Source organism: Aegilops tauschii, chromosome 3 (genome assembly GCF_002575655.3).
Source record: "Aegilops tauschii subsp. strangulata cultivar AL8/78 chromosome 3, Aet v6.0, whole genome shotgun sequence".
NCBI lineage: Eukaryota > Viridiplantae > Streptophyta > Magnoliopsida > Poales > Poaceae > Aegilops > Aegilops tauschii.
The window spans coordinates 370,496,515-370,516,133 of NC_053037.3; the positions used below are offsets into that span (position 1 = coordinate 370,496,515).

Below are 19,619 nucleotides of genomic sequence, written 5' to 3' on the forward strand. Positions count from 1 at the left end.
GCTGCGAGATTACGAATTGTCTCTAAGGCACGCTCCGCCTCCAAATCTAAAAGATCATTCACCGAATTGGAAATCTCACTATCCGTAGCCCCTAGCGAAACTCCTAATTGGTTTGCATTATTTATAATCTCCTCATTAGAAAAATGCAATAAAGAATTAGATATGTTGACGGACATACCAGTAGAGATCGCAGCATCATGAAGCTTGGCTGCCCTCATAGCGCACCGCTGCTGCATGTCATCAACCTCCGGAAGGTCCTGAATGCGAGCACTCATCCGTCTCCCCGCCGAGACCGGGTCAGGGATCCCGCCGAAAGCAACGACCTCCTCCCTAGTAAAGCCTCGCGCTGAATCCCTCAAAGGGTCAACCGAGGTCACTGGAGTAGGCGGCTGGGGGCTCCCACGCCCCACGGAGAAGTGGCTCACACCGAGGCCCTGAGCCGCGGGCGAGTCGGGAGATAGAGGGGCGGGGGCCGCCTGCCCGAGCCCTCCTCCCGGCCCACCCCCGGCGCCGAGTAGCGCGCCGGCGTCATTGTAGAGGCGGTCCTCCTGACCGCCGCAGAAGAAGGAGGAGCCAGGGCCACCTGCCCCGAACCCTCCCCCCAGCACCACTGGAGGCGCGGACGCCGTCGCCGTCACCGGGGACGAGATAGCCGAGGCCACCTGCCTCGGATCACCTCGCGCAGCACCTGCCGACGCCTCCAAGACGGGCATCACCGGCGACGAAAAAGGGATGGGAGTTGTCGAGGCCACCTGCCCCGACTCCCCTCCCCCAAGCCCCAACTCGGGCATAGACATCATCTCCGGAACCTTGACCACAGGTGAAGCAAGGGGAGTAGAAGCAACCACAGGCTCAACGTCCCCAACTCCAACCGAAGTCCTCGGCGAAAGTCCAGCCAAGGACCCGCCAGCTCCCTCGAACTCCAACAAAGGGAGCGTATGCTCAAACACATCATCAGAAACCACCCTGTCGCTCCAAAGTCTGGGAGGGGCAGAGGCTGGCTCGAAGGACCCAAACCTCAACGAAGTCATAGGCACCGATGGTGAAGGTGCCGGCTCGACCCCGGACCCAACCCCGGGCAACTGAGCATCAGGGCCAGAACCGTTAGACCCCTCCCTCGTCGACTCATTAGTCGATGCCCCCTGGCTCCCGCACTGTCGTCCCCCTCGTGCATATCCACATCATTCCCATTAATGGCCTCAGCAAACAGATCAGCGTCCTCAAACTCAATCTCGAGCGGGAAAACCTCTCCCCTATAAGTCCAGTTGACATTATCAGGTACAAACTCAATGTCCAGAACGCTTACTAGAAGCCGGGACACTCCATTAGCTCGGGTAAAGGCCATATCTACTTTTTCCGTTTTCCCAACCATAATACCCATGCTGGCCACAACACGAACATCCTGCAACGGTTTGGAGGGCGCACCCTAAAAACTCTTACCCGCCGTGGGAGGATTTTTGAGAGGACGTGGATCAAGGAGAGAGCCGCCGGAGCAGCTTCATGAAGATCAGAGTAGATTGGTCAAAATCCTAAACACTTACCTGGCACCATCCCTGGATTATAGATGTTTTTTTTAAAGTATGCTTGTATTTAAATCACAAAATAATACAAAGTCCTTGACCCGTACAAGCACACTCTAACACACGCACAAATAATCAAAACAACAAAGAGCACCCTAATCAATACAACAAAGAGCACCATACAACAACCAGTAAAACATGAAGATCTCCGGAGCTCTGTGTCATTATTTGTAAACCTTGTGAGAAGAACCCTGCAACACAAGCATCTGCAACCAGACCTAAACAGGTCATCATCTTCAACCATGATATAATCGCCGCCACGCTACTCCTCCTTTTCTTCACTCCAGCGCCGAAAAGACAAGGACACATATATGCATCCTGTTGGGGAACGTAGTATTTCAAAAAATTTGCCTACGCACACGCAAGATCCATCTAGGTGATGCATAGCAACGAGCGGGGAGAGTGTGTCCACGTACCCTCATAGACCGAAAGCGGAAGCGTTTAGTAACGCGGTTGATGTAGTCGAACGTCTTCGCGATCCAACCGATCCAAGTACCGAACGCACGGCACCTCCACGATCTGCACACATTCAGCTCGGTGACGTCCCTCGTACTCTTGATCCAGCTGAGGCCGAGGGAGAGTTTCGTCAGCACGATGGTGTGATGACGGTGATGATGAAGTTACCGACGCAGAGCTTCGCCAAAGCACTACAACGATATGACCGAGGTGGAAATCTGTGAAGAGGGGCACCACACACGGCTAAGACAACTGTCAACTTGTGTGTCTATGGGGTGCCCCCCTTCCCCGTATATTAAGGAGTGGAGGAGGGGGGGCGGCCCTCTCTATGGCGTGCCCCAAGGGGGATTCCTACTCCTAGTTGGAGTAGGTTTGGGGGGGGGGCCCACCTTGGCCGCCTCCTTCTCTCTCCCACTAAGGCCCAATAAGGCCCATTGACTCCCCGGGGGTTCCGGTAACCTCCCGATACTCCGGAAAATGCCTGAACTCATCCGGAACCATTCCGATGTCCAAACATAGCCTTCCAACATATCGATCTTTATGTCTCGACCATTTCGAGACTCCTTGTCATGTCTGTGATCACATCCGGGACTCTAAACTACCTTCGGTACATCAAAACACATAAACTCATAATACCGATTGTCATCGAGCATTAAGCGTGCGGACCCTACGGGTTCGAGAACTAAGTAGACATGACCGAGAATCACTTCCGGTCAATAACCAATAGCGGAACCTCGATGCTCATATTGGTTCCTACATATTCTACGAAGATGTTTATCGGTCAAACCGCATAACAACATACGTTGTTCCCTTTGTCATCGGTATGTTACTTGCCCGAGATTTGATCGTCGGTATCTCAATACCTAGTTCAATCTCGTTACCGGCAAGTCTCTTTACTCGTTCTGTAACTCGTAACTAACTCATTAGTCACATTGCTTGCAAGGCTTATAGTGATGTGCATTACCAAGAGGGTCCAGAGATACCTCTCCGACAATCGGAGTGACAAATCCTAATCTCGATCTATGCCAACTCAACAAACACCATCGGAGACACCTGTAGAGCATCTTTATAATCACCCAGTTACGTTGTGACGTTTGATAGCACACTAAGTGTTCCTCCGGTATTCGGGAGTTGCATAATCTCATAGTCATAGGAACATGTATACGTTATGAAGAAAGCAATAGCAATAAACTAAACGATCATAGTGCTAAGCTAACGGATGTGTCAAGTCAATCACATAATTCTCTAATGATGTGATCTCGTTCATCAAATGAAAACTCTTTGTCCATGGCTAGGAAACTTAACCATCTTTGATTAACGAGCTAGTTAAGTGGAGGCATACTAGTGACACTCTGTTTGTCTATGTATTCACACATGTACTAAGTTTCCGGTTAATACAATTCTAGCATGAATAATAAACATTTATCATGATATAAGGAAATATAAATAACAACTTTATTATTGCCTTTAGGGCATATTTCCTTCACATCCAACACCCCTGCACCAGCCTTCGCCATCTGTGCCTTTGAGTACCGATGTATGTGCCCCTTCCAGATGGAAGAGAACTAAGATCCGGTTCCGGTGCCGCGGTCGGTCCAACTGTCCGGGCAAAGCAGGATATCCCTCCAGCAACAGCACAAAGGAGGAAGAAACGCAGCAGGAAATCATATCGACGATGAGGAAGAAGAATCTCTGTCTCCACACAACCACCACCCATCCAAGGACCAACCAAGCCATTGTCGGTCGACCTCCAGACACCATAGCCCGCGACCTCGATGAGATCCGGGGATCCCTTACCCCACTAGCTCCTAGACGAAGGCAAGAGCCCCGCCTGACCGCGAACGGAGCCCGAGAAAACTTATTCAGACGCGACGCCGCTGCAACGGCCTCGGCAGCGACTCTCTCAACCCTAATCCTACTGAGAACCCATCTGACGCACAGATCTGAGGTTCCCTCTTCCTCCGCCGGCCGGAGCCGCCGACGGCTCGCAAAGGGAACCCGCGGTCGCTTTCTTTCCGCCTCACTACGATCTTGTTTTTCCGGGGTAGTTCACGCCAGATTATAGATGTTGGATCCCCGTTAACCGCCGGGCCCAAGAATCTGTAAGAAGCATGATCCTACCAAGTTTAAAGATTGTGGAATTATACCGGGAAGTGGTGTTGATAAGTTTTAACAACTTTCACTAATTATTATTAAGATGCAAAATTTGCAATTCATACACGTGCATATCTTGTTGTGAAAGTTGTGTGTGTGTGTGAGAGAGAGAGAGGGGGGGGGGGGGGGGATTTTGCTGCCCTTGAAAAGCATCTGTTTCATGCCTCAATCATTTGCCACACCGCAGCTACGAGATTAGGCTGTGGTTTGCTTTTCTTTCTTGGAAAGAGGTGCACATGCGAATACAACTAGAAAAATCAGAGCCTGTATTTTTTTTCTCTAACAACCTGACAACTTGACAAATGACAACAACGTTTCGGGAGGAAACCACTTCCTTACACAATGTTTTTTTATGGTTAGACCAACTTGCTTTGGAAGGGTTTGGTTTGGTTTGGTGCTGGCTAGCTGCAGACCTGTCACCTACTGTTGCAAGAGATTATTAGAGGGAAACATGGGGATTGATTTCTTTTCTGATACGGGTGATTTGTCTGGGGCCCATCGATCGCCCCGGCATGCAGCAGCGACGGCCGGCGCCTTACAGTGTCATGCTCCCGGTTTGCAGCAGCTCGCTCCCGTGGCCTAAGTCATAGCCTGACTCAATTCGTTCACGGAATATGAAATGTCTGTGAGGCGTGGCAAAGGCGAGGCGAGCGAGGAGCGCGGGTATATGTCATCTTCTCAAGCTTTTTACTGACATGTAAAGAAATCAACATTATATGTTGGTTCAATACATCCTTCACAATTGGGACTACTAAACTTTCCACACCATTTTATCATGCATAAATGAACCATATATGCCTCTGATTTTTTCAGGAATTGTTGAAAATAATAAATGAGCTAAACGCCAATAATTTCAACATGCGCATCACGGCTTGCAGCAGCATAGTGACGTCCACCATGTCTACTCGGTCTTTTTGATGTTGTTAAATTACTATTTTTATTTTTCTTCAAATATAATTTATGGTAGAACCGGTTGAAATTGGGTGAATTGTTACAATACCTATTTGCTTGGTTGGTCACACGGAATAGAATTTGGACCGATGATAGACTTCAGTGCCCTGGGTGGCCAAACTGGGACCGATGCCCGCTCAACCAGGTGCGCGAATCGGTAGCCCACCTCCTCTTCAGATGCTGTTTCTCCATGCGTGTTTGGAATGATGTGATCTCGTGGCTTGATCTGCATGTCAGCACTGCGTCTCGGCACCGATTAATTCGACATAGTTAAACCTTGGTGGGAAGGCGTCCTCACCAACAATGCTCAGCCAAGGATGGCTCTAGCCTCATTGCTTCATCTTATTAGTTGGGAGATTTGGAAGGAGCAAAATGCACACGTATGCAGGGCCCAGGCGTCGCCGGTGGCAGTGATTGTGCGCATCATCAAGGACGGAGCTTTGTATCTGGGCCTTAGCTGGGGCTAAGCGGCTGTGTAATATTTTGCCGCGAGAGTAGCTAGATGTTTTGCTTCGGCTGTTGCGGGTTCTGTCCCTCAAACTCTACTTCTTAATCAATGAAAATGGCAAATCTTTTGCCTCGTTTAGAAAAAGAATACTTATTTGCTTCTAGGGACGATCCATCATTTTTGAAGCGGCTATAGGTTGACGAACAAAAAATTGTAATTAAGTGTATGTATACAATAAATCCTTCTTCGATGCAACAAATATTTTAAAAAAGGTTTCAACATATACAACAATAACAAGGTTAACACCCCGCAAAAAAAGAAGCAATAACAAGGTTAAGAGATCAAAGCGTGAAAGAACACAATGATAAAATCACTTTGCAGCACTAGCAAAAAAAAATTGCAAGTAACTATTAGTACAACATATTAGCCGCATGCGACACAAAAAAAAACATACGTAGTTGCAATATGTCCAAACAACCCATGCAACATCAAAGAGTTTTCAAAAATGGCCAACACCACCGTCATTGTCAGTCGCTTGCCTTGCCGCCAGACTATCGCCGTCGATGGATCTAACGGCTCACAACAACTCGCCATGGCATTTTACGTATAGTATACTAGTCTATGTACCCACAAAAAGAAAAATACAAGTGTATGTAGTGCAGCGGGGAGCCAACGGCTACGGCTTGTCGTGGTATACTACTACTGTAGCGCAACGATGCGGTAGCGACCCGTGTGGAAAGGAAAGAGAAGCAGCCCAAAAACAGAAACGAAAAAATGGACAGAGGTGGGCCGCCCGGGGACCAGGCACATGCGTGGCACAACAAACCCCGCGCATGCGCTGGGATCGAGCCCTCGGAGATCGGACGGCGCGGCGTGAGAAGCCAGTCGGTGGAGTCAGTGGAGTAGGAACGTTCCCCGTATTTTTATATGGCTACTATTGTCATATAATTATTAGACCAACTTGCTTTGCTTTGGAAGCGTTTGGTCTTTGGCGCTGGCTGGCTGCTGACTTCCCACCTACCGAGATTAGGGGGGAAACATGCGTATGCATGGGGGTCGATTTCTTTTCCGATCCCATGTTATGTCACCGTGCATCGCGGGCGGTAGAGAAAAGTATTATCCACCTAACCAAATATTCCGTACCAAACCCAGCCCGATTTGTATTTGACCCATTTGGTGCCACCAGCTTCCATTTTTCTTTCTCTCTTTCGGAACGGGAACGGGAACGGAACACGATTGGTTCGTGGTTGGTGGGTGATGGCGCACTGTCATTTTCCTGCTGGTGTGGTTTTAAAATTCGGCAACCGGGGAAAGCGCCACACGAGCAGCCGCCACCGGCCGGCCAGGCCACGCCAGCAGGCAGCACAGCGTCCCTCCTCTCCTCTCCTACAAACAGCGACGACCGAGCGAGCGGTTCGACCCACCTGCCTCGTCTTCCGTCTCCCGCTTCTCTTCCTCCTCTGCTCTCTCCCGCCCCGCGTGGAACCGACCGACCCACACACACACACGCCCGAGGAGCGGCCGGCATGGGGAGAAGGGAGGCGCTCGCGGTTCTCCTCGCGGTCGTCGTCCTCGCGGCGGCGGCCGGGGAGGCGGGCGCGGCCAAGGGGAAGGCCAAGGGGAAGTACCGGGCGCTGTTCAACTTCGGGGACTCGCTGGCCGACGCCGGCAACCTCATCGCCAACGGCGTGCCGGACATCCTCGCCACCGCCAGGCTGCCCTACGGCCAGACCTACTTCGGCAAACCCACCGGCCGCTGCTCCGACGGCCGCCTCGTCATCGACCACCTGGGTGAGTTGACTGACTGCCGTGTTTGATTTTGGTTTGGTTGCTTCTCTTGCTTGCTTGCTTCCTCTGCCTCCGAGATTCGGTGGGTCCTCAACTGACGCGCTTGCTCGATCGGCCACCGCCACTGCAGCGCAGGAATTCGGGCTGCCCCTGCTGCCGCCGTCCAAGGCCAATCGCTCCGACTTGAGTCACGGTGCCAACTTCGCCATCACCGGCGCCACCGCGCTCGACACGCCCTACTTCGAGGCCAGGGGCCTCGGCGCCGTCGTCTGGAACTCCGGCGCCCTCATGACCCAAATCCAGTGGTTCCGTGACCTCAAGCCTTTCTTCTGCAACGGCACCAAGGGTAAATAAACGTCAAAAGCAATCCCACCTTTGCAGACATATACGTGCTGGATTGTGATCAACTAATTGGTGATTTTGTAATGTTTTTGCAGAAGAATGCAAGGAGTTCTATGCCAACTCGCTGTTCGTCGTCGGCGAGTTCGGTGGCAACGACTACAACGCGCCCCTGTTCGCCGGGAAGGGCCTCACAGAGGCGTACAAGTTCATGCCGGATGTCATCCAGGGCATCTCCGATGGCGTCGAGGTAGCCATTGCTTCTTCCTTGTTACTTACATATCTGTTTGCTCGCTGTCAACCACGATTGCTCATGTACGGTATGGTGCAGGAATTGATCGCCGAGGGGGCAGTGGATCTCATCGTGCCAGGGGTGATGCCAACTGGGTGCTTCCCCGTGTACCTGAACATGCTCGACATGCCAGCCCACGAGTATGGCGCCCGGAGCGGGTGCATCCGTCAGTACAACACCTTCTCATGGGTGCACAACGCACACCTCAAGAGAGCACTCGAGAAGCTCCGGCCCAAGCACCCCAATGTGCGGATCATATACGGCGACTACTACACGCCGGTTGTCCAGTTCATGCTCCAGCCTGAGAAGTTTGGTTAGTTCTAACACCTCAACTTTTGCCATAGCTAACTCATTGAGCATCAGAATTCAGTGATTTGCAAATTGGTTCGTTTGTATGCATATCTTCTTACTGGTGTGCTACTAATCACTGTAGATGGATATTAATTAGTGTGCATGTGCTTATTTTTGTCTGGTGTAAAGTCAACTGTTAGGCAGTCAGCGATTTCCTTCCGTTCGCCTTGAAAGGAACACAATACTATAAATAATTAGACAGTTCAGATCTGGGCAGAGAGCAAGAGATGCTTTCGCCTGGATTGGAGCACATAGCATATAATACAAAAATGGCGAACACAACTGGCAGCCAGAATATCAACTCAAGCACCTTCACCCATGTTCAGAGTATATTAGAAGCAAAGGTTGCTAATCCGATGCTCTAGGATCATTTATCTAGTCTGTAAAGGGGTACTAGCTATCACTTCAATTAGTACTTCAAAGCTTGTCCAATTGGTAGCTGTCTTGTTTAGTGGTCATGTGGGGCTAATAGTTGGGATGGTTAGATCATCTACTCCAATCACAACTTACACAACCTGCCCGTACTCCCACCTAGACTAAAGGACTCACGTTTTTTGCATTTAGTGTTCTAGTACAGTAAAATGCTGGTGTATGAGTTGTACAGGTCACTGTAATATCCTTATAACCTTAACTCAAAACGCATATGTACACCATGAACTGTAAACACGTGTTTTCTTGTATCAGGAAGTCACTTCCTTTTTATTGTGTATACTTCTCCCAATGTATGGCTTCATCTGTTTGCTTGCTTAACTTATTGGCAATTAACACGATTTATGCTTGTATCTTTCCCTTATTAGTTTTCTCTTTTCGAAGAAGATCTTCTTTAGTTTAGAGTACTGGATGGTAGCGCATTTTGTCAATACATGTCCCTGCCATATCTAGATCCCATGTACTCGTCCTCTAGAGTTTCCATTTCAGTGTTGCCTTGTAACAGAAAGTACACCGTGTACTTTCTCAGGGCATGCCTCTGCCAACCTAATCTTGCTGGCAGGGACGATGTTTCTGTCTCACCTACTAAATCGGAAGTATGCAGATGCTTTATTGTTGATGAAAATGGCACAATGCAGGGGGCTAACCATTTCCTCTTTATAATTCAGGATTCTACAAGCAGTTACCTAGGGCATGCTGTGGGGCTCCTGGGTCCGTTGCCAAAGCCGCTTACAACTTCAACGTGACAGCCAAATGCGGGGAGCCTGGTGCCACTGCCTGTGCTGACCCAACGACCCACTGGAGCTGGGACGGTATTCACTTGACGGAGGCTGCTTATGGTCATATCGCCAGGGGTTGGCTATATGGCCCTTTCGCAGACCAACCGATTGTTCAGTCCTCGTGAGCATTCCACCTCTGCTGTTGCACCTGTAGAGCGTCTGAGAATAGCACACTAAACTGGAGAAGGGAAAGTAGTTCTTCCATATAGTCCCAATGGTTCATACCTGTATATTTTCATTTGATTGAATTCATTGCAAGTGGGGTACAAAGGTGAAATAGGGGATACCAAAAGCATGATTTGTTTTATCTGTGAGGTGGTATAAATGTAAAATGTAATGAACACCATGATTACGAATATTGCCTCTGGGAAATACGATACTACAGAATCTTTGAGGGTGTGTTTGGAAGCCTGCATCGTTTTTTTTTGCCTTCTTGTATACGTGTCTCATCTGGGACAGACTAAGCAAATACATGCTGAAAACCATATTATGCACATGGCTGCCGAAAAAGGGTTTCACTCGCTTTATATTATAAAGCAACCATCATCGATTAAAACCGATACAAAAACACGCCACCACCGCACACAATATACATCCAAGGCAAGATACAAAGGGCCGGGCACACCACCCCATCGAAAACCAAGCAAAACCGTTTGGAGCGACCATAAAGAGGCGAGCCGGACAACAACGAAGCCATGCCTATAAAACGGTGCCTCCCAGAAGGGTACGACCCTGGATAGCCGTCACCGCCCGATCCAGTAGACATTGTTGAGAAAATCGTTAACTGGTACCTGCTCGGTTGGCTGGCGAGTAGGGGATTAATAGGCTAATCGGCCATGTAATCAATTAATCGGACGATTTATCAGTTTATCGGCTACTCGGTGACCCAATGAGTAGGGATTAATCGACAATTTAACTGGTTAATCGGACGAATTCTTGAACAGGGCCAGTAGATCATGTTTTCACCTGGAGCAAAACGACAGGAGTGTGAATGCTACGACGGAGCCTTCAGGAAGGATACGGCGTCAACGGCCACCGCCACCGTCGGCCAATCAAAGGACCGGACAAGTGATGTGCCCTGGCGCTCACACCCCTCTGTCGCACCCTAACTCCGTCAACCACACCACCCGCGTGGCCATGGTTGCTCGCCCGCACTTGAGACATACGTTCCGCCCCCAAACGTTGCGCCTCTCGTCGCCAGAGCCCCCGCCCTGCAACCAGACAACCCCAGGACCACACCAAGGCCTCGACTTTGGCCCAACCGTCCGCCCCCGACCGATGGAGCCACAAGCAGATGCTCTGCCCGATGACTTTCTCTCTTAATTTTTTTCCAGATCTTAAGTATTTTATTCAAAGAGCAAACAAAAAAAATGACATTCCAAGAATAGCACGTCTCATGCGAAGAAGCAAGAACTTAGGCTCAATCGATATTAACCGATAATTATCGATGAAGAAAGGTGGAATGCCTACCGGGCCATCCCCAAACTTAGATGCTTAAGACTTCTTGGAATATTATCTTGAGATGCCTTGGGCATCCCCAAGCTTGAGCTCTTGTGTCTTCTTAATTCCTCTCATATCACGATTTTCCTAAATCTCAAAAACTTCATCGACACAAAACTTAACAAGAACTCGTGAGATAGGTTAGTATAAATCAATGCAAAAACCTTATCATTATCTACTGTAACAAATCACTAAAATTAATATTTAACATTGCATACTAAATGCCTCTGCGTATTTAATACTCCTATCCTCAAATAGAATCATTAAACAAGCAAACATATGCATATAATGTAAACATAACAACAATTTGTCTAAACAGAACAATCTGTAAAGGATGAAGAAAGATCCATACTTATTTAACTTCAAAAATTCTGAAAAATTACCACACTGTAGAAAAATTTGTTAGAGCTTACTGTGCAAAAGTTTCAAGTTTTATCACCTTCTGACTTTTCTGAAGAATTTAGACAATAGAAGAAACTTTTTGTTTTCAAACAGCAACATTTAGACTTGCAAAATAAGCATGTTAAAGACTATACTTTGACATTTTTATTGAAATAAAAGATACAAAACATTATTCCAAATAACACAAGAAAATCTCAACAAAATTAAATGACGCTCCAAGCAAAACACACATCGTGTGAAGAATAAAAATATAGGTCCAAGTCTGGTTACCGATAATTTTGAAGACGAAAGAGGGGATGTCTTCCGGGGCATCCCCAAGCCTGGACGCTTGGATCTTCCTTGAATACTACCTTGGGGTGCATTGGTCATTCCAAAGCTTAGGGTCTTGCCACTCCTTATTCTCCTCATATCAATATCTCACCCAGAACTTGAAAACTTCAATCACACAAAACTTAACAAAACTTCACAAGATAGGTTAGTATGATAAAGAGCAAATCATTCACTTTGATATTGTCAATACAAGATTCATAATTGTTCAAAAAATGCCTAATGTACCCTATCAATTCTACAATTTATATTGACCAATATAAGCCATAGAAACTAGAAAACAAGCAAACTATGCATTAAAAATAGAATATGTCAAGATCAGAACTGTCTGTAATGATCTGAACAACAACCATACTTCTGTAACTCGGAAAATTCTGAAACATTAGGAAAACGTATGCAATTTGTATATCAATCATGTGTAAAAAATTCAAAAAAAATTGACGCTCCAGTGATTTTAAACAATTCTGTTACTGGGCGCAAAAGTTTCTGTTTTTGCACAGAATCAATTCAACGATCATCCACACTATCCCAAAGGCTTTACTTGATACTTTATTGAAACAAAAGCTATAAAACATGACTACTACAGTAGATTAATCATTGTGAACACATAAAAACAGTAGGGGTAAATGTTGGGTTATATACCAACAAGCGCTTTTCTTTAATGCCTTTTTAACTAGGCATGATGATTTCAATGATGCTCACGTAAAAGTAAAGAATTGAAACACAAAGAGAGCATCATGAATCACACGACAAGCACATTTAAGCCTAACCCACTTCCTATTCATATGGATTTTGTGAGCAAACAATATATGGGAGCAAGAATCAACTAGCATAGGAAGGCAAAACAGGCGATACTTCAAAACTTTCAACATAAAGAGAGAAAACTTGATATTATTGAGATATATAGAAATATATGTTCCTCTCTCATAATAATTTTCAGTAGCATCATGAATGAATTCAACAATATAGCTATCACATAAAGCATTCTTTTCATGATTTATAAGCATAGAAATTTTACTACTCTTCACATAAGCAATTTCCTTCTCATTAATAGTAGTGGGAAGAAACTCAACAAAATAACTATCATGGGATAGTTGATTTCCATAATCAAATTGAACATTAAAATCATGATGGTAAGTTTCATGGTTATCATTACTCTTTATAGCATACATGTCATCACCATAATCATCATAGATAGCAACTTTGTTGTCACAATCAATTAAAACATCTTTCAAAATAGTGGATTCAACACTAAATAAAGTCACGATCTCACCAAATCCACTTTTATCATTATAATAAGATTCAATACCCTCCAAAATAGTGGGATAATTGTTATCTAAAGTTGACACTATTCCAAACCCACTTTCGTAAATATTGCAATCATAAATAGGAGGCATATAATCATTATAACAAATTTGCACATCAAAACTTGGGGAACTAAAAATATCATCTTCATCAAATATAGCATCCCCAAGCTTATGGCTTTGCATATCACTATCATCATGAATATACAAAGAATTCATACTTGCAACATTGCAATCATGCTTAGCATTCATGGATTTTATGCCAAACATTTTATTGAATTCTTCTTCTAACACTTTGGCACAATTTTCCGATCCATCATTTTCAAGAAACACTTTATAAAGACGAAGAATATGAGGCAACCTCACTTTCATTTTTTGTAGTTTTCTTTTATAAACCAAACTAGTGATAAAACAAGAAACTAAAAGATTCAATTGCAAGATCTAAAGATATACCTTCAAGCACTCACCTCCCCGACAAAGGCGCCAGAAAAGAGCTTGATGTCTATTACACAATTTATTCTTGTAGACTCATGTTGGGCCTCCAAAAAGGCAGAGTTTTGTAGGACAATAGTAACTTTCCCTCAAGTGGATGATCCAAGGTTTATCAATCCATGTGAGGCGTAGGATGAAGATAGTCTATCTCAAACAACCTTGCAATCAAATACAAGAAATCTCTTGTGTCCCCAACACACCTAATACAATGATAAATTGTATAGGTGCATCACTTCAGGGAAGAGATTGTGATACAAGTGTAGTATGGATAGTAGATATAGGTTTTTGTGATCTAAAAATATAAAAATAGCAAGGTAGCAAGTAATAAAAGTGAACACAAACAGTATTGCAATGCTTAGAAACAAGGCTTAGGGTTCATACTTTCACTAGTGCAATCTCTCAACAATGCTAACATAATTGAATCATATAACAATCCCTCAACGTGTGACAAAAAATCACTCCAAAGTTCTTATCTAGCGGAGAACATAAGATGGAATTATTGTAGGGTATGAAATCACCTCAGAGTTATCTTTTCCGATCAGTCTATTGAGCCATCCCTATAAGTGTCACAAACAGCCCTAGAGTTCATACTAAAATAACACCATATGATACACATCAACCAACTCTAATGTCACCTAGATACTCCAATGTCACCACAAGTATCCGTGAGTTGATTATTCGATATGCATCAAACAACTTCAGATTCATAATATTCAATCCAACACAAAGAACTTCAAAGAGTGCCCCAAGATTTCTACCGGAGAAAGAAGAACGAAAACGTGTATCAACCCCTATGCATAGATTACCCCAATGTCACGACAATCCGCAAGTTGAATACCAAAACCTATATCAAGTGAATCAATAGAACACCCCATTGTCACCATGGGTATCCACATGCAAGACATACATCAAGTGTTCTCAAATCCAAAAAGTATTCAATCCGATAATAGTGAAACCTCAATGGTAAAAACTCAATTCATCACAACAAGGTAGAGAGGAAGAAACACCATATGATGTGACTATATTAACAAAGCTCGTGGTACATCAAGATCATGCCAAATCAAGAACACGAGAGAGAGAGAGAGAGAGATCAAACACATAGCTACTTGTACATACCCTCAGCCCGGAGGGTGAACTGCTCCCTCCTCGTCATGGTGACTGATACGTCTCCAACGTATCTATAATTTTTGTTTGTTCCATGCTATTATATTATCTGTTTTGGATGTTTTATATGCATTAATATGCTATTTTATATGATTTTTGGGACTAACCTATTAACCTAGAGCCCAGTGCCAGTTTCTGTTTTTTCCTTGTTTTAGAGTTTCGCAGAAAAGGAATACCAAACGGAGTCCAAACGAAATAAAACTTTCGCCATGATTTTTCTTGGACCAAAAGACACCCAGGAGACTTGGAGTGCAAGTCAGAGGAGCCTCGAGGCGGCCACAAGGGCGGAGGGCGCGCCCCCAACCTTGTGGGCCCCTTGTAGCTCCCCTGACCTAATTCTTCCTCCTATATATACTCTTACACCCCAAAAACATCTAGGGGAGCCACGAAACCACTTTTCCACCGCCGCAACCTTCTGTACCCATATGATCTCGTCTTGGGGCCTTTCCCGGCATCCTGTCGGAGGGGGGATCGATCACGGAGGGCTTCTACATCAACACCATTGCCTCTCCGATGAAGCGTGAGTAGTTTACTTCATACCTACGGGTCCATAGCTAGTAGCTAGATGGCTTCTTCTCTCTCTTTGATTCTCAATACAAAGTTCTCCTCGATGTTCTTGGAGATCTATTCGATGTAATACTCTTTTGCGGTGTGTTTGCCGAGATCAGATGAATTGTGGATTTATGATCAGCTTATCTATGAATATTATTTGAATCTCCTCTAAATTCTTATATGCATGATTTGATATCTTTGCAAGTCTCTTCGAACTATCGATTTGGTTTGGCCAACTAGATTGGTTTTTCTTGCAATGGGAGAAGTGCTTAGCTTTGGGTTCAATCTTGTGGTGTCCTTTCCCAGTGACAGTAGGGGCAGCAAGGCACGTATTGTATTGTTGCCATCGAGGATAAAAAGATGGGGTTTTCATCATATTGCTTGAGTTAATCCCGCTACATCATGTCATCTTGCTTAATGCGTTACTCTGTTCTTATGAGCTTAATACTATAGATGCAGGCATGAGTCGATCGATGTGTGGAGTAATAGTAGTAGATGCAGAATCGTTTCGGTCTACTTGACACAGACGTGATGCCTATATTCATGATCATTGCCTTAGATATCGTCATAACTTTGCGCTTTTCTATCAATTGCTCGGCAGTAATTTGTTCACCCACCATAATAATTTCTATCTTGAGAGAAGCCTCTAGTGAAATCTATGGCCCCCGGGTCTATTTTACATCATATTAGTTTCCCGTCAACTTGCCAATTTCTGTCGCCGTTCCCTTATTTTGCAATCTTTACTTTCCGTTCCATAAACCAAAAATACCAAAAATATTACTTTACCATTTTCTATCTCTATCAGATCTCACTTTGCGAATAACCGTGAAGGGATTGACAACCCCTTTGTCGCGTTGGTTGCAAGTTGGTGTTTGTTTGTGCAGGTATTCGGTGGCTTGTTGCGTAGTCTCCTACTGGATTGATACCTTGGTTCTCAAAACTGAGGGAAATACTTATGCTCCTTTGCTGCATCACTCTTTCCTCTTCAAGGGAAAAACCAACACAAGCTCAAGAGGTAGCAGTGACCTCCGAGATGATGAAAATGACCATCGGTGATGATTTCCCCCTCCGGTAGGGTGCCGGAACAAGGCTCTAGATGGGATCTCTTCGGAACAGAGGTTTGCGGCGGCGGAGCGGAAGTTCTAGGTTAACTTTTGAGGGTTTCCCTATTTATAAGAATTTTCAGAGCTGGAATCACGCGAAGAGGTGCCACAGGGGGCCCACAAGGTATCTTGGCACGATGATACGTCTCCAATGTATCTATAATTTATGAAGTATTCATGCTGTTATATTATCATTCTTGGATGTTTTACAATCATTTTATAGCAACTTTATGTCATTTTTGTGACTAACTTATTGACCCAGTGCCCAGTGCCAGTTGCTGTTTTTTGCTTGTTTTTTACATCGCAGGAAATCAATATCAAACGGAGTCCAAACACCGCGAAACTTTTTGTGGATTTTTTATGGACCAGAAGACATCCAATGGGCCAGAGCAGCACCTGGGGGGTGCCCCGAGGGGGGCACAACCCACCAGTGCATGCCTGGGCGCCCAGGCGCGCCCAGGTGGGTTGTGCCCACCTCGGTGGCCTCCCACACCCCCTCTTTACCCTATAAATTCCCAAATATTCCAAAAACCCTTGGGGTTAACCTAGATCAGAAGCTCCGCCGCCGCAAGGCTCTGTAGCCACGAAAAAACCAATCTAGAGCCCGTTCTGGCACTACTGCAGGATGCTGCTAACGCGACACTATGATCAGAGACCCTTCGAGAAACTGTGTGCGATGCCATAATCGCAAACGGTGCTGTATGAAAACCGTGAGAAATGTGTAAAACGTTTGCGATGATGAATGCATCAAACACGGTTCAGGTTTTAGTTGCGTGTGCGATGAAGGGCATACGGTTCAGTTCAACGAACTGTTTGCGATGAGGAGTAACAAAAGAAACGGGCAGCCAGATGGAGGCGTGTGCGATACACAGCATACGGTTCACTCGGATGAACTGTTTGTGATTAGGCAACACAAAAGAAACGGTCAGCCAGATTAAAGGTGTGTGCGATATACGACATGCGGTTCACTCGGATGAACTGTTTGTGTTGAGACATGAGAACATAAACGGTTCAACTTAACAAGATGTGTGTGATACGCGGCAAACAGGTCTGTAATCAGAAATGTGTCTGAAGACCGATAAGAACACAGACGGTTGCTGCTAACAAGACGTGTGTGTTGTGAGCAAACGATTGCTGGTATACAATTGTGAGTGATTGATGAAAACATCACCGACGGGTTCCATTGTTTAGTCCGTGTGCGATGTGATTTTCTTTGTCCGCACACCATCTACGTTCTGTCTACAGAGCATCAACATATATACTTAAAAAGACAGCATTGCATAACCAAATTAAGCATACAATTACACAAGTGACTACACACATAACATTTGCACACACCAAAGTAAGCAATTACATGCATACTAAAGTAGGAGAAATGAGGATCTAATCATCTACTTATTGTTGCGACGACGCTTGCCATTGCTCTGCTTCTGGCTGGATCCCTGGCCGTTTTGGGGAAGGAGGGACTTCCTCATGTCAACGATCCGCCGGTACATGTCGTAGCTCGTGTATGCCTCCTTGGCCGCGTACACGACGTGAGCTTTGTCGAGTTTCTCCATCCAGGCCAAGTGCCAGGCACGCTTGTCCTTGTTGCACGAATCCTTCATGTCTCTGTAGTATGGGTCGATGATGGCCTCGTCGAGGTGAACCAGTGAGTCCTTCTCATGCTCCTTGCTGCCCCAGATCTTGTATTGGCCCTGGATGTCGACAAGATTCTGGCAGGCGATGCCCGAACTCTCGAGCGCCTTTACATCGTTGGTGATGTCCACCGTAGCGAACATGTAGTGGGGGCTGTTGACAAACCTGGCGAAACGCTCGCAAGGCCTTATGGCCAGGCATTAGTGGTAGACGAGGTCGTGGTGGCGCACGCACATCTGGGCGACGACGACCTTGGGATGAGACCCGACACGAGCGCGGGTGTACTCGAGGTCGAACCCGACCACCTTGTACTTCTCCTCGGCAAGCAACAACTCCATGATGTGGATGGAGTGCTCCGCCCAGACCGGGTCGTTGGTGTACACCACCGAGAGGTCCATGAACCTTCTGTGGGTGTCCACCACGGCACGCATGGTGAACTGCTGCTCGTCGTCGGCAACCGCTCGGAGCGCCATTGGAGCCGCGTAGGATACCCTCTAAGAATTTCTCGTGGTGGGTGTGCTTCTTGCAATGGTGGGGCGCGATCGAAAGGTTGAAGAGACACAAGGGTAGATTAAATGGCCGCTGTAATAATAAATGGGGGCCGGCCGGCCTGTAATCGTCACGTCTTGTCACGACGTTCATAGCGGAGGATTCCAGAATCCAGTGCACGCTTGACAACACCGCACCCCAGTCGTGGACACTCGAGTGCGATAATTAATTCTGCGCTCTACAATGCACATGATGGAAGAAACCAATTGTGTGCAATAATGTCGAAGATCGCAGTCGAGTTAGCTATACAGATCGTGTGCTGTGAGATTGACAAGGTAAACTGATTCGAGAATGGTTAATAAAATCTAAGACCTTTGCATATTAAGGTCAAAGTAGTGCTAGCAACATACGAGTCTCATACGATGCCATTTCAACGATTGTACCACAAAAGCTCGAAATGTTACAAGGTTCATATTCCAGAGTTATATGTCTCAAATTCGAAGATTACAAGGTTCAAACTGATATTAGAAATGAAATTCAGCTCATCAGCTGCAAACGCTCGCGCTGATGCACTGAACATGGATATCAGAGAGGTTCAAACTAATATCACCACTTCTAAGCCTGGCTTCGAAACCTCACAATTTTTGCAAAGGGGCCAGCCACTGAGAAGTCATGTATGGAATTGACCCGATGACTTCCGATTACTCTGTCATCCAAAGTTCCAAAATGAAATTCAGCATTTTTGGAGCCTACTCCATTCTGCCGCAGGCGCCGGCGCTGATCAACAGACCATTCATTTTTGCGAAATAAATGTAGGGCAAACCTCATTTCCTTCAGCACCCTTGCTCTGAGAACAAAGAACCTGGCGAATATAATCTCCGGTAAGGTCCCTCGGTAGGAGTTCAAAGTAATTTCTGAGAGATGCAGATCTAGGCATTCGACGTGATTGTTATATTGTATCACATTATCCACCACTGGGCCTAATCTTATCTACAAAAGAAGAAAACGTGTTAGTGCCTACATGCAGTTTTGAACATTACTACAGGACTAGCTATTTGGTTTGCAGGATTTGTAAAATGCA

At 45.8% G+C, this 19,619-nt stretch overlaps 1 protein-coding gene across 1 annotated transcript; it reads left to right on the plus strand.

Annotated features, from left to right (window-relative positions):
• The first annotated feature begins 6,635 nt into the window (after nucleotides 1–6,635).
• Nucleotides 6,636–9,966, plus strand: LOC109744384 (GDSL esterase/lipase At5g45910). Its single transcript, XM_020303496.4, has 5 exons — nucleotides 6,636–7,380; nucleotides 7,508–7,723; nucleotides 7,815–7,966; nucleotides 8,048–8,321; nucleotides 9,457–9,966. The coding sequence occupies exons 1-5, from the start codon at nucleotides 6,639–6,641 to the stop codon at nucleotides 9,690–9,692; spliced, it is 1,620 nt and encodes a 539-aa protein (XP_020159085.2). The 5' UTR covers nucleotides 6,636–6,638; the 3' UTR covers nucleotides 9,693–9,966.
• Nucleotides 9,967–19,619: the final 9,653 nt, after the last annotated feature.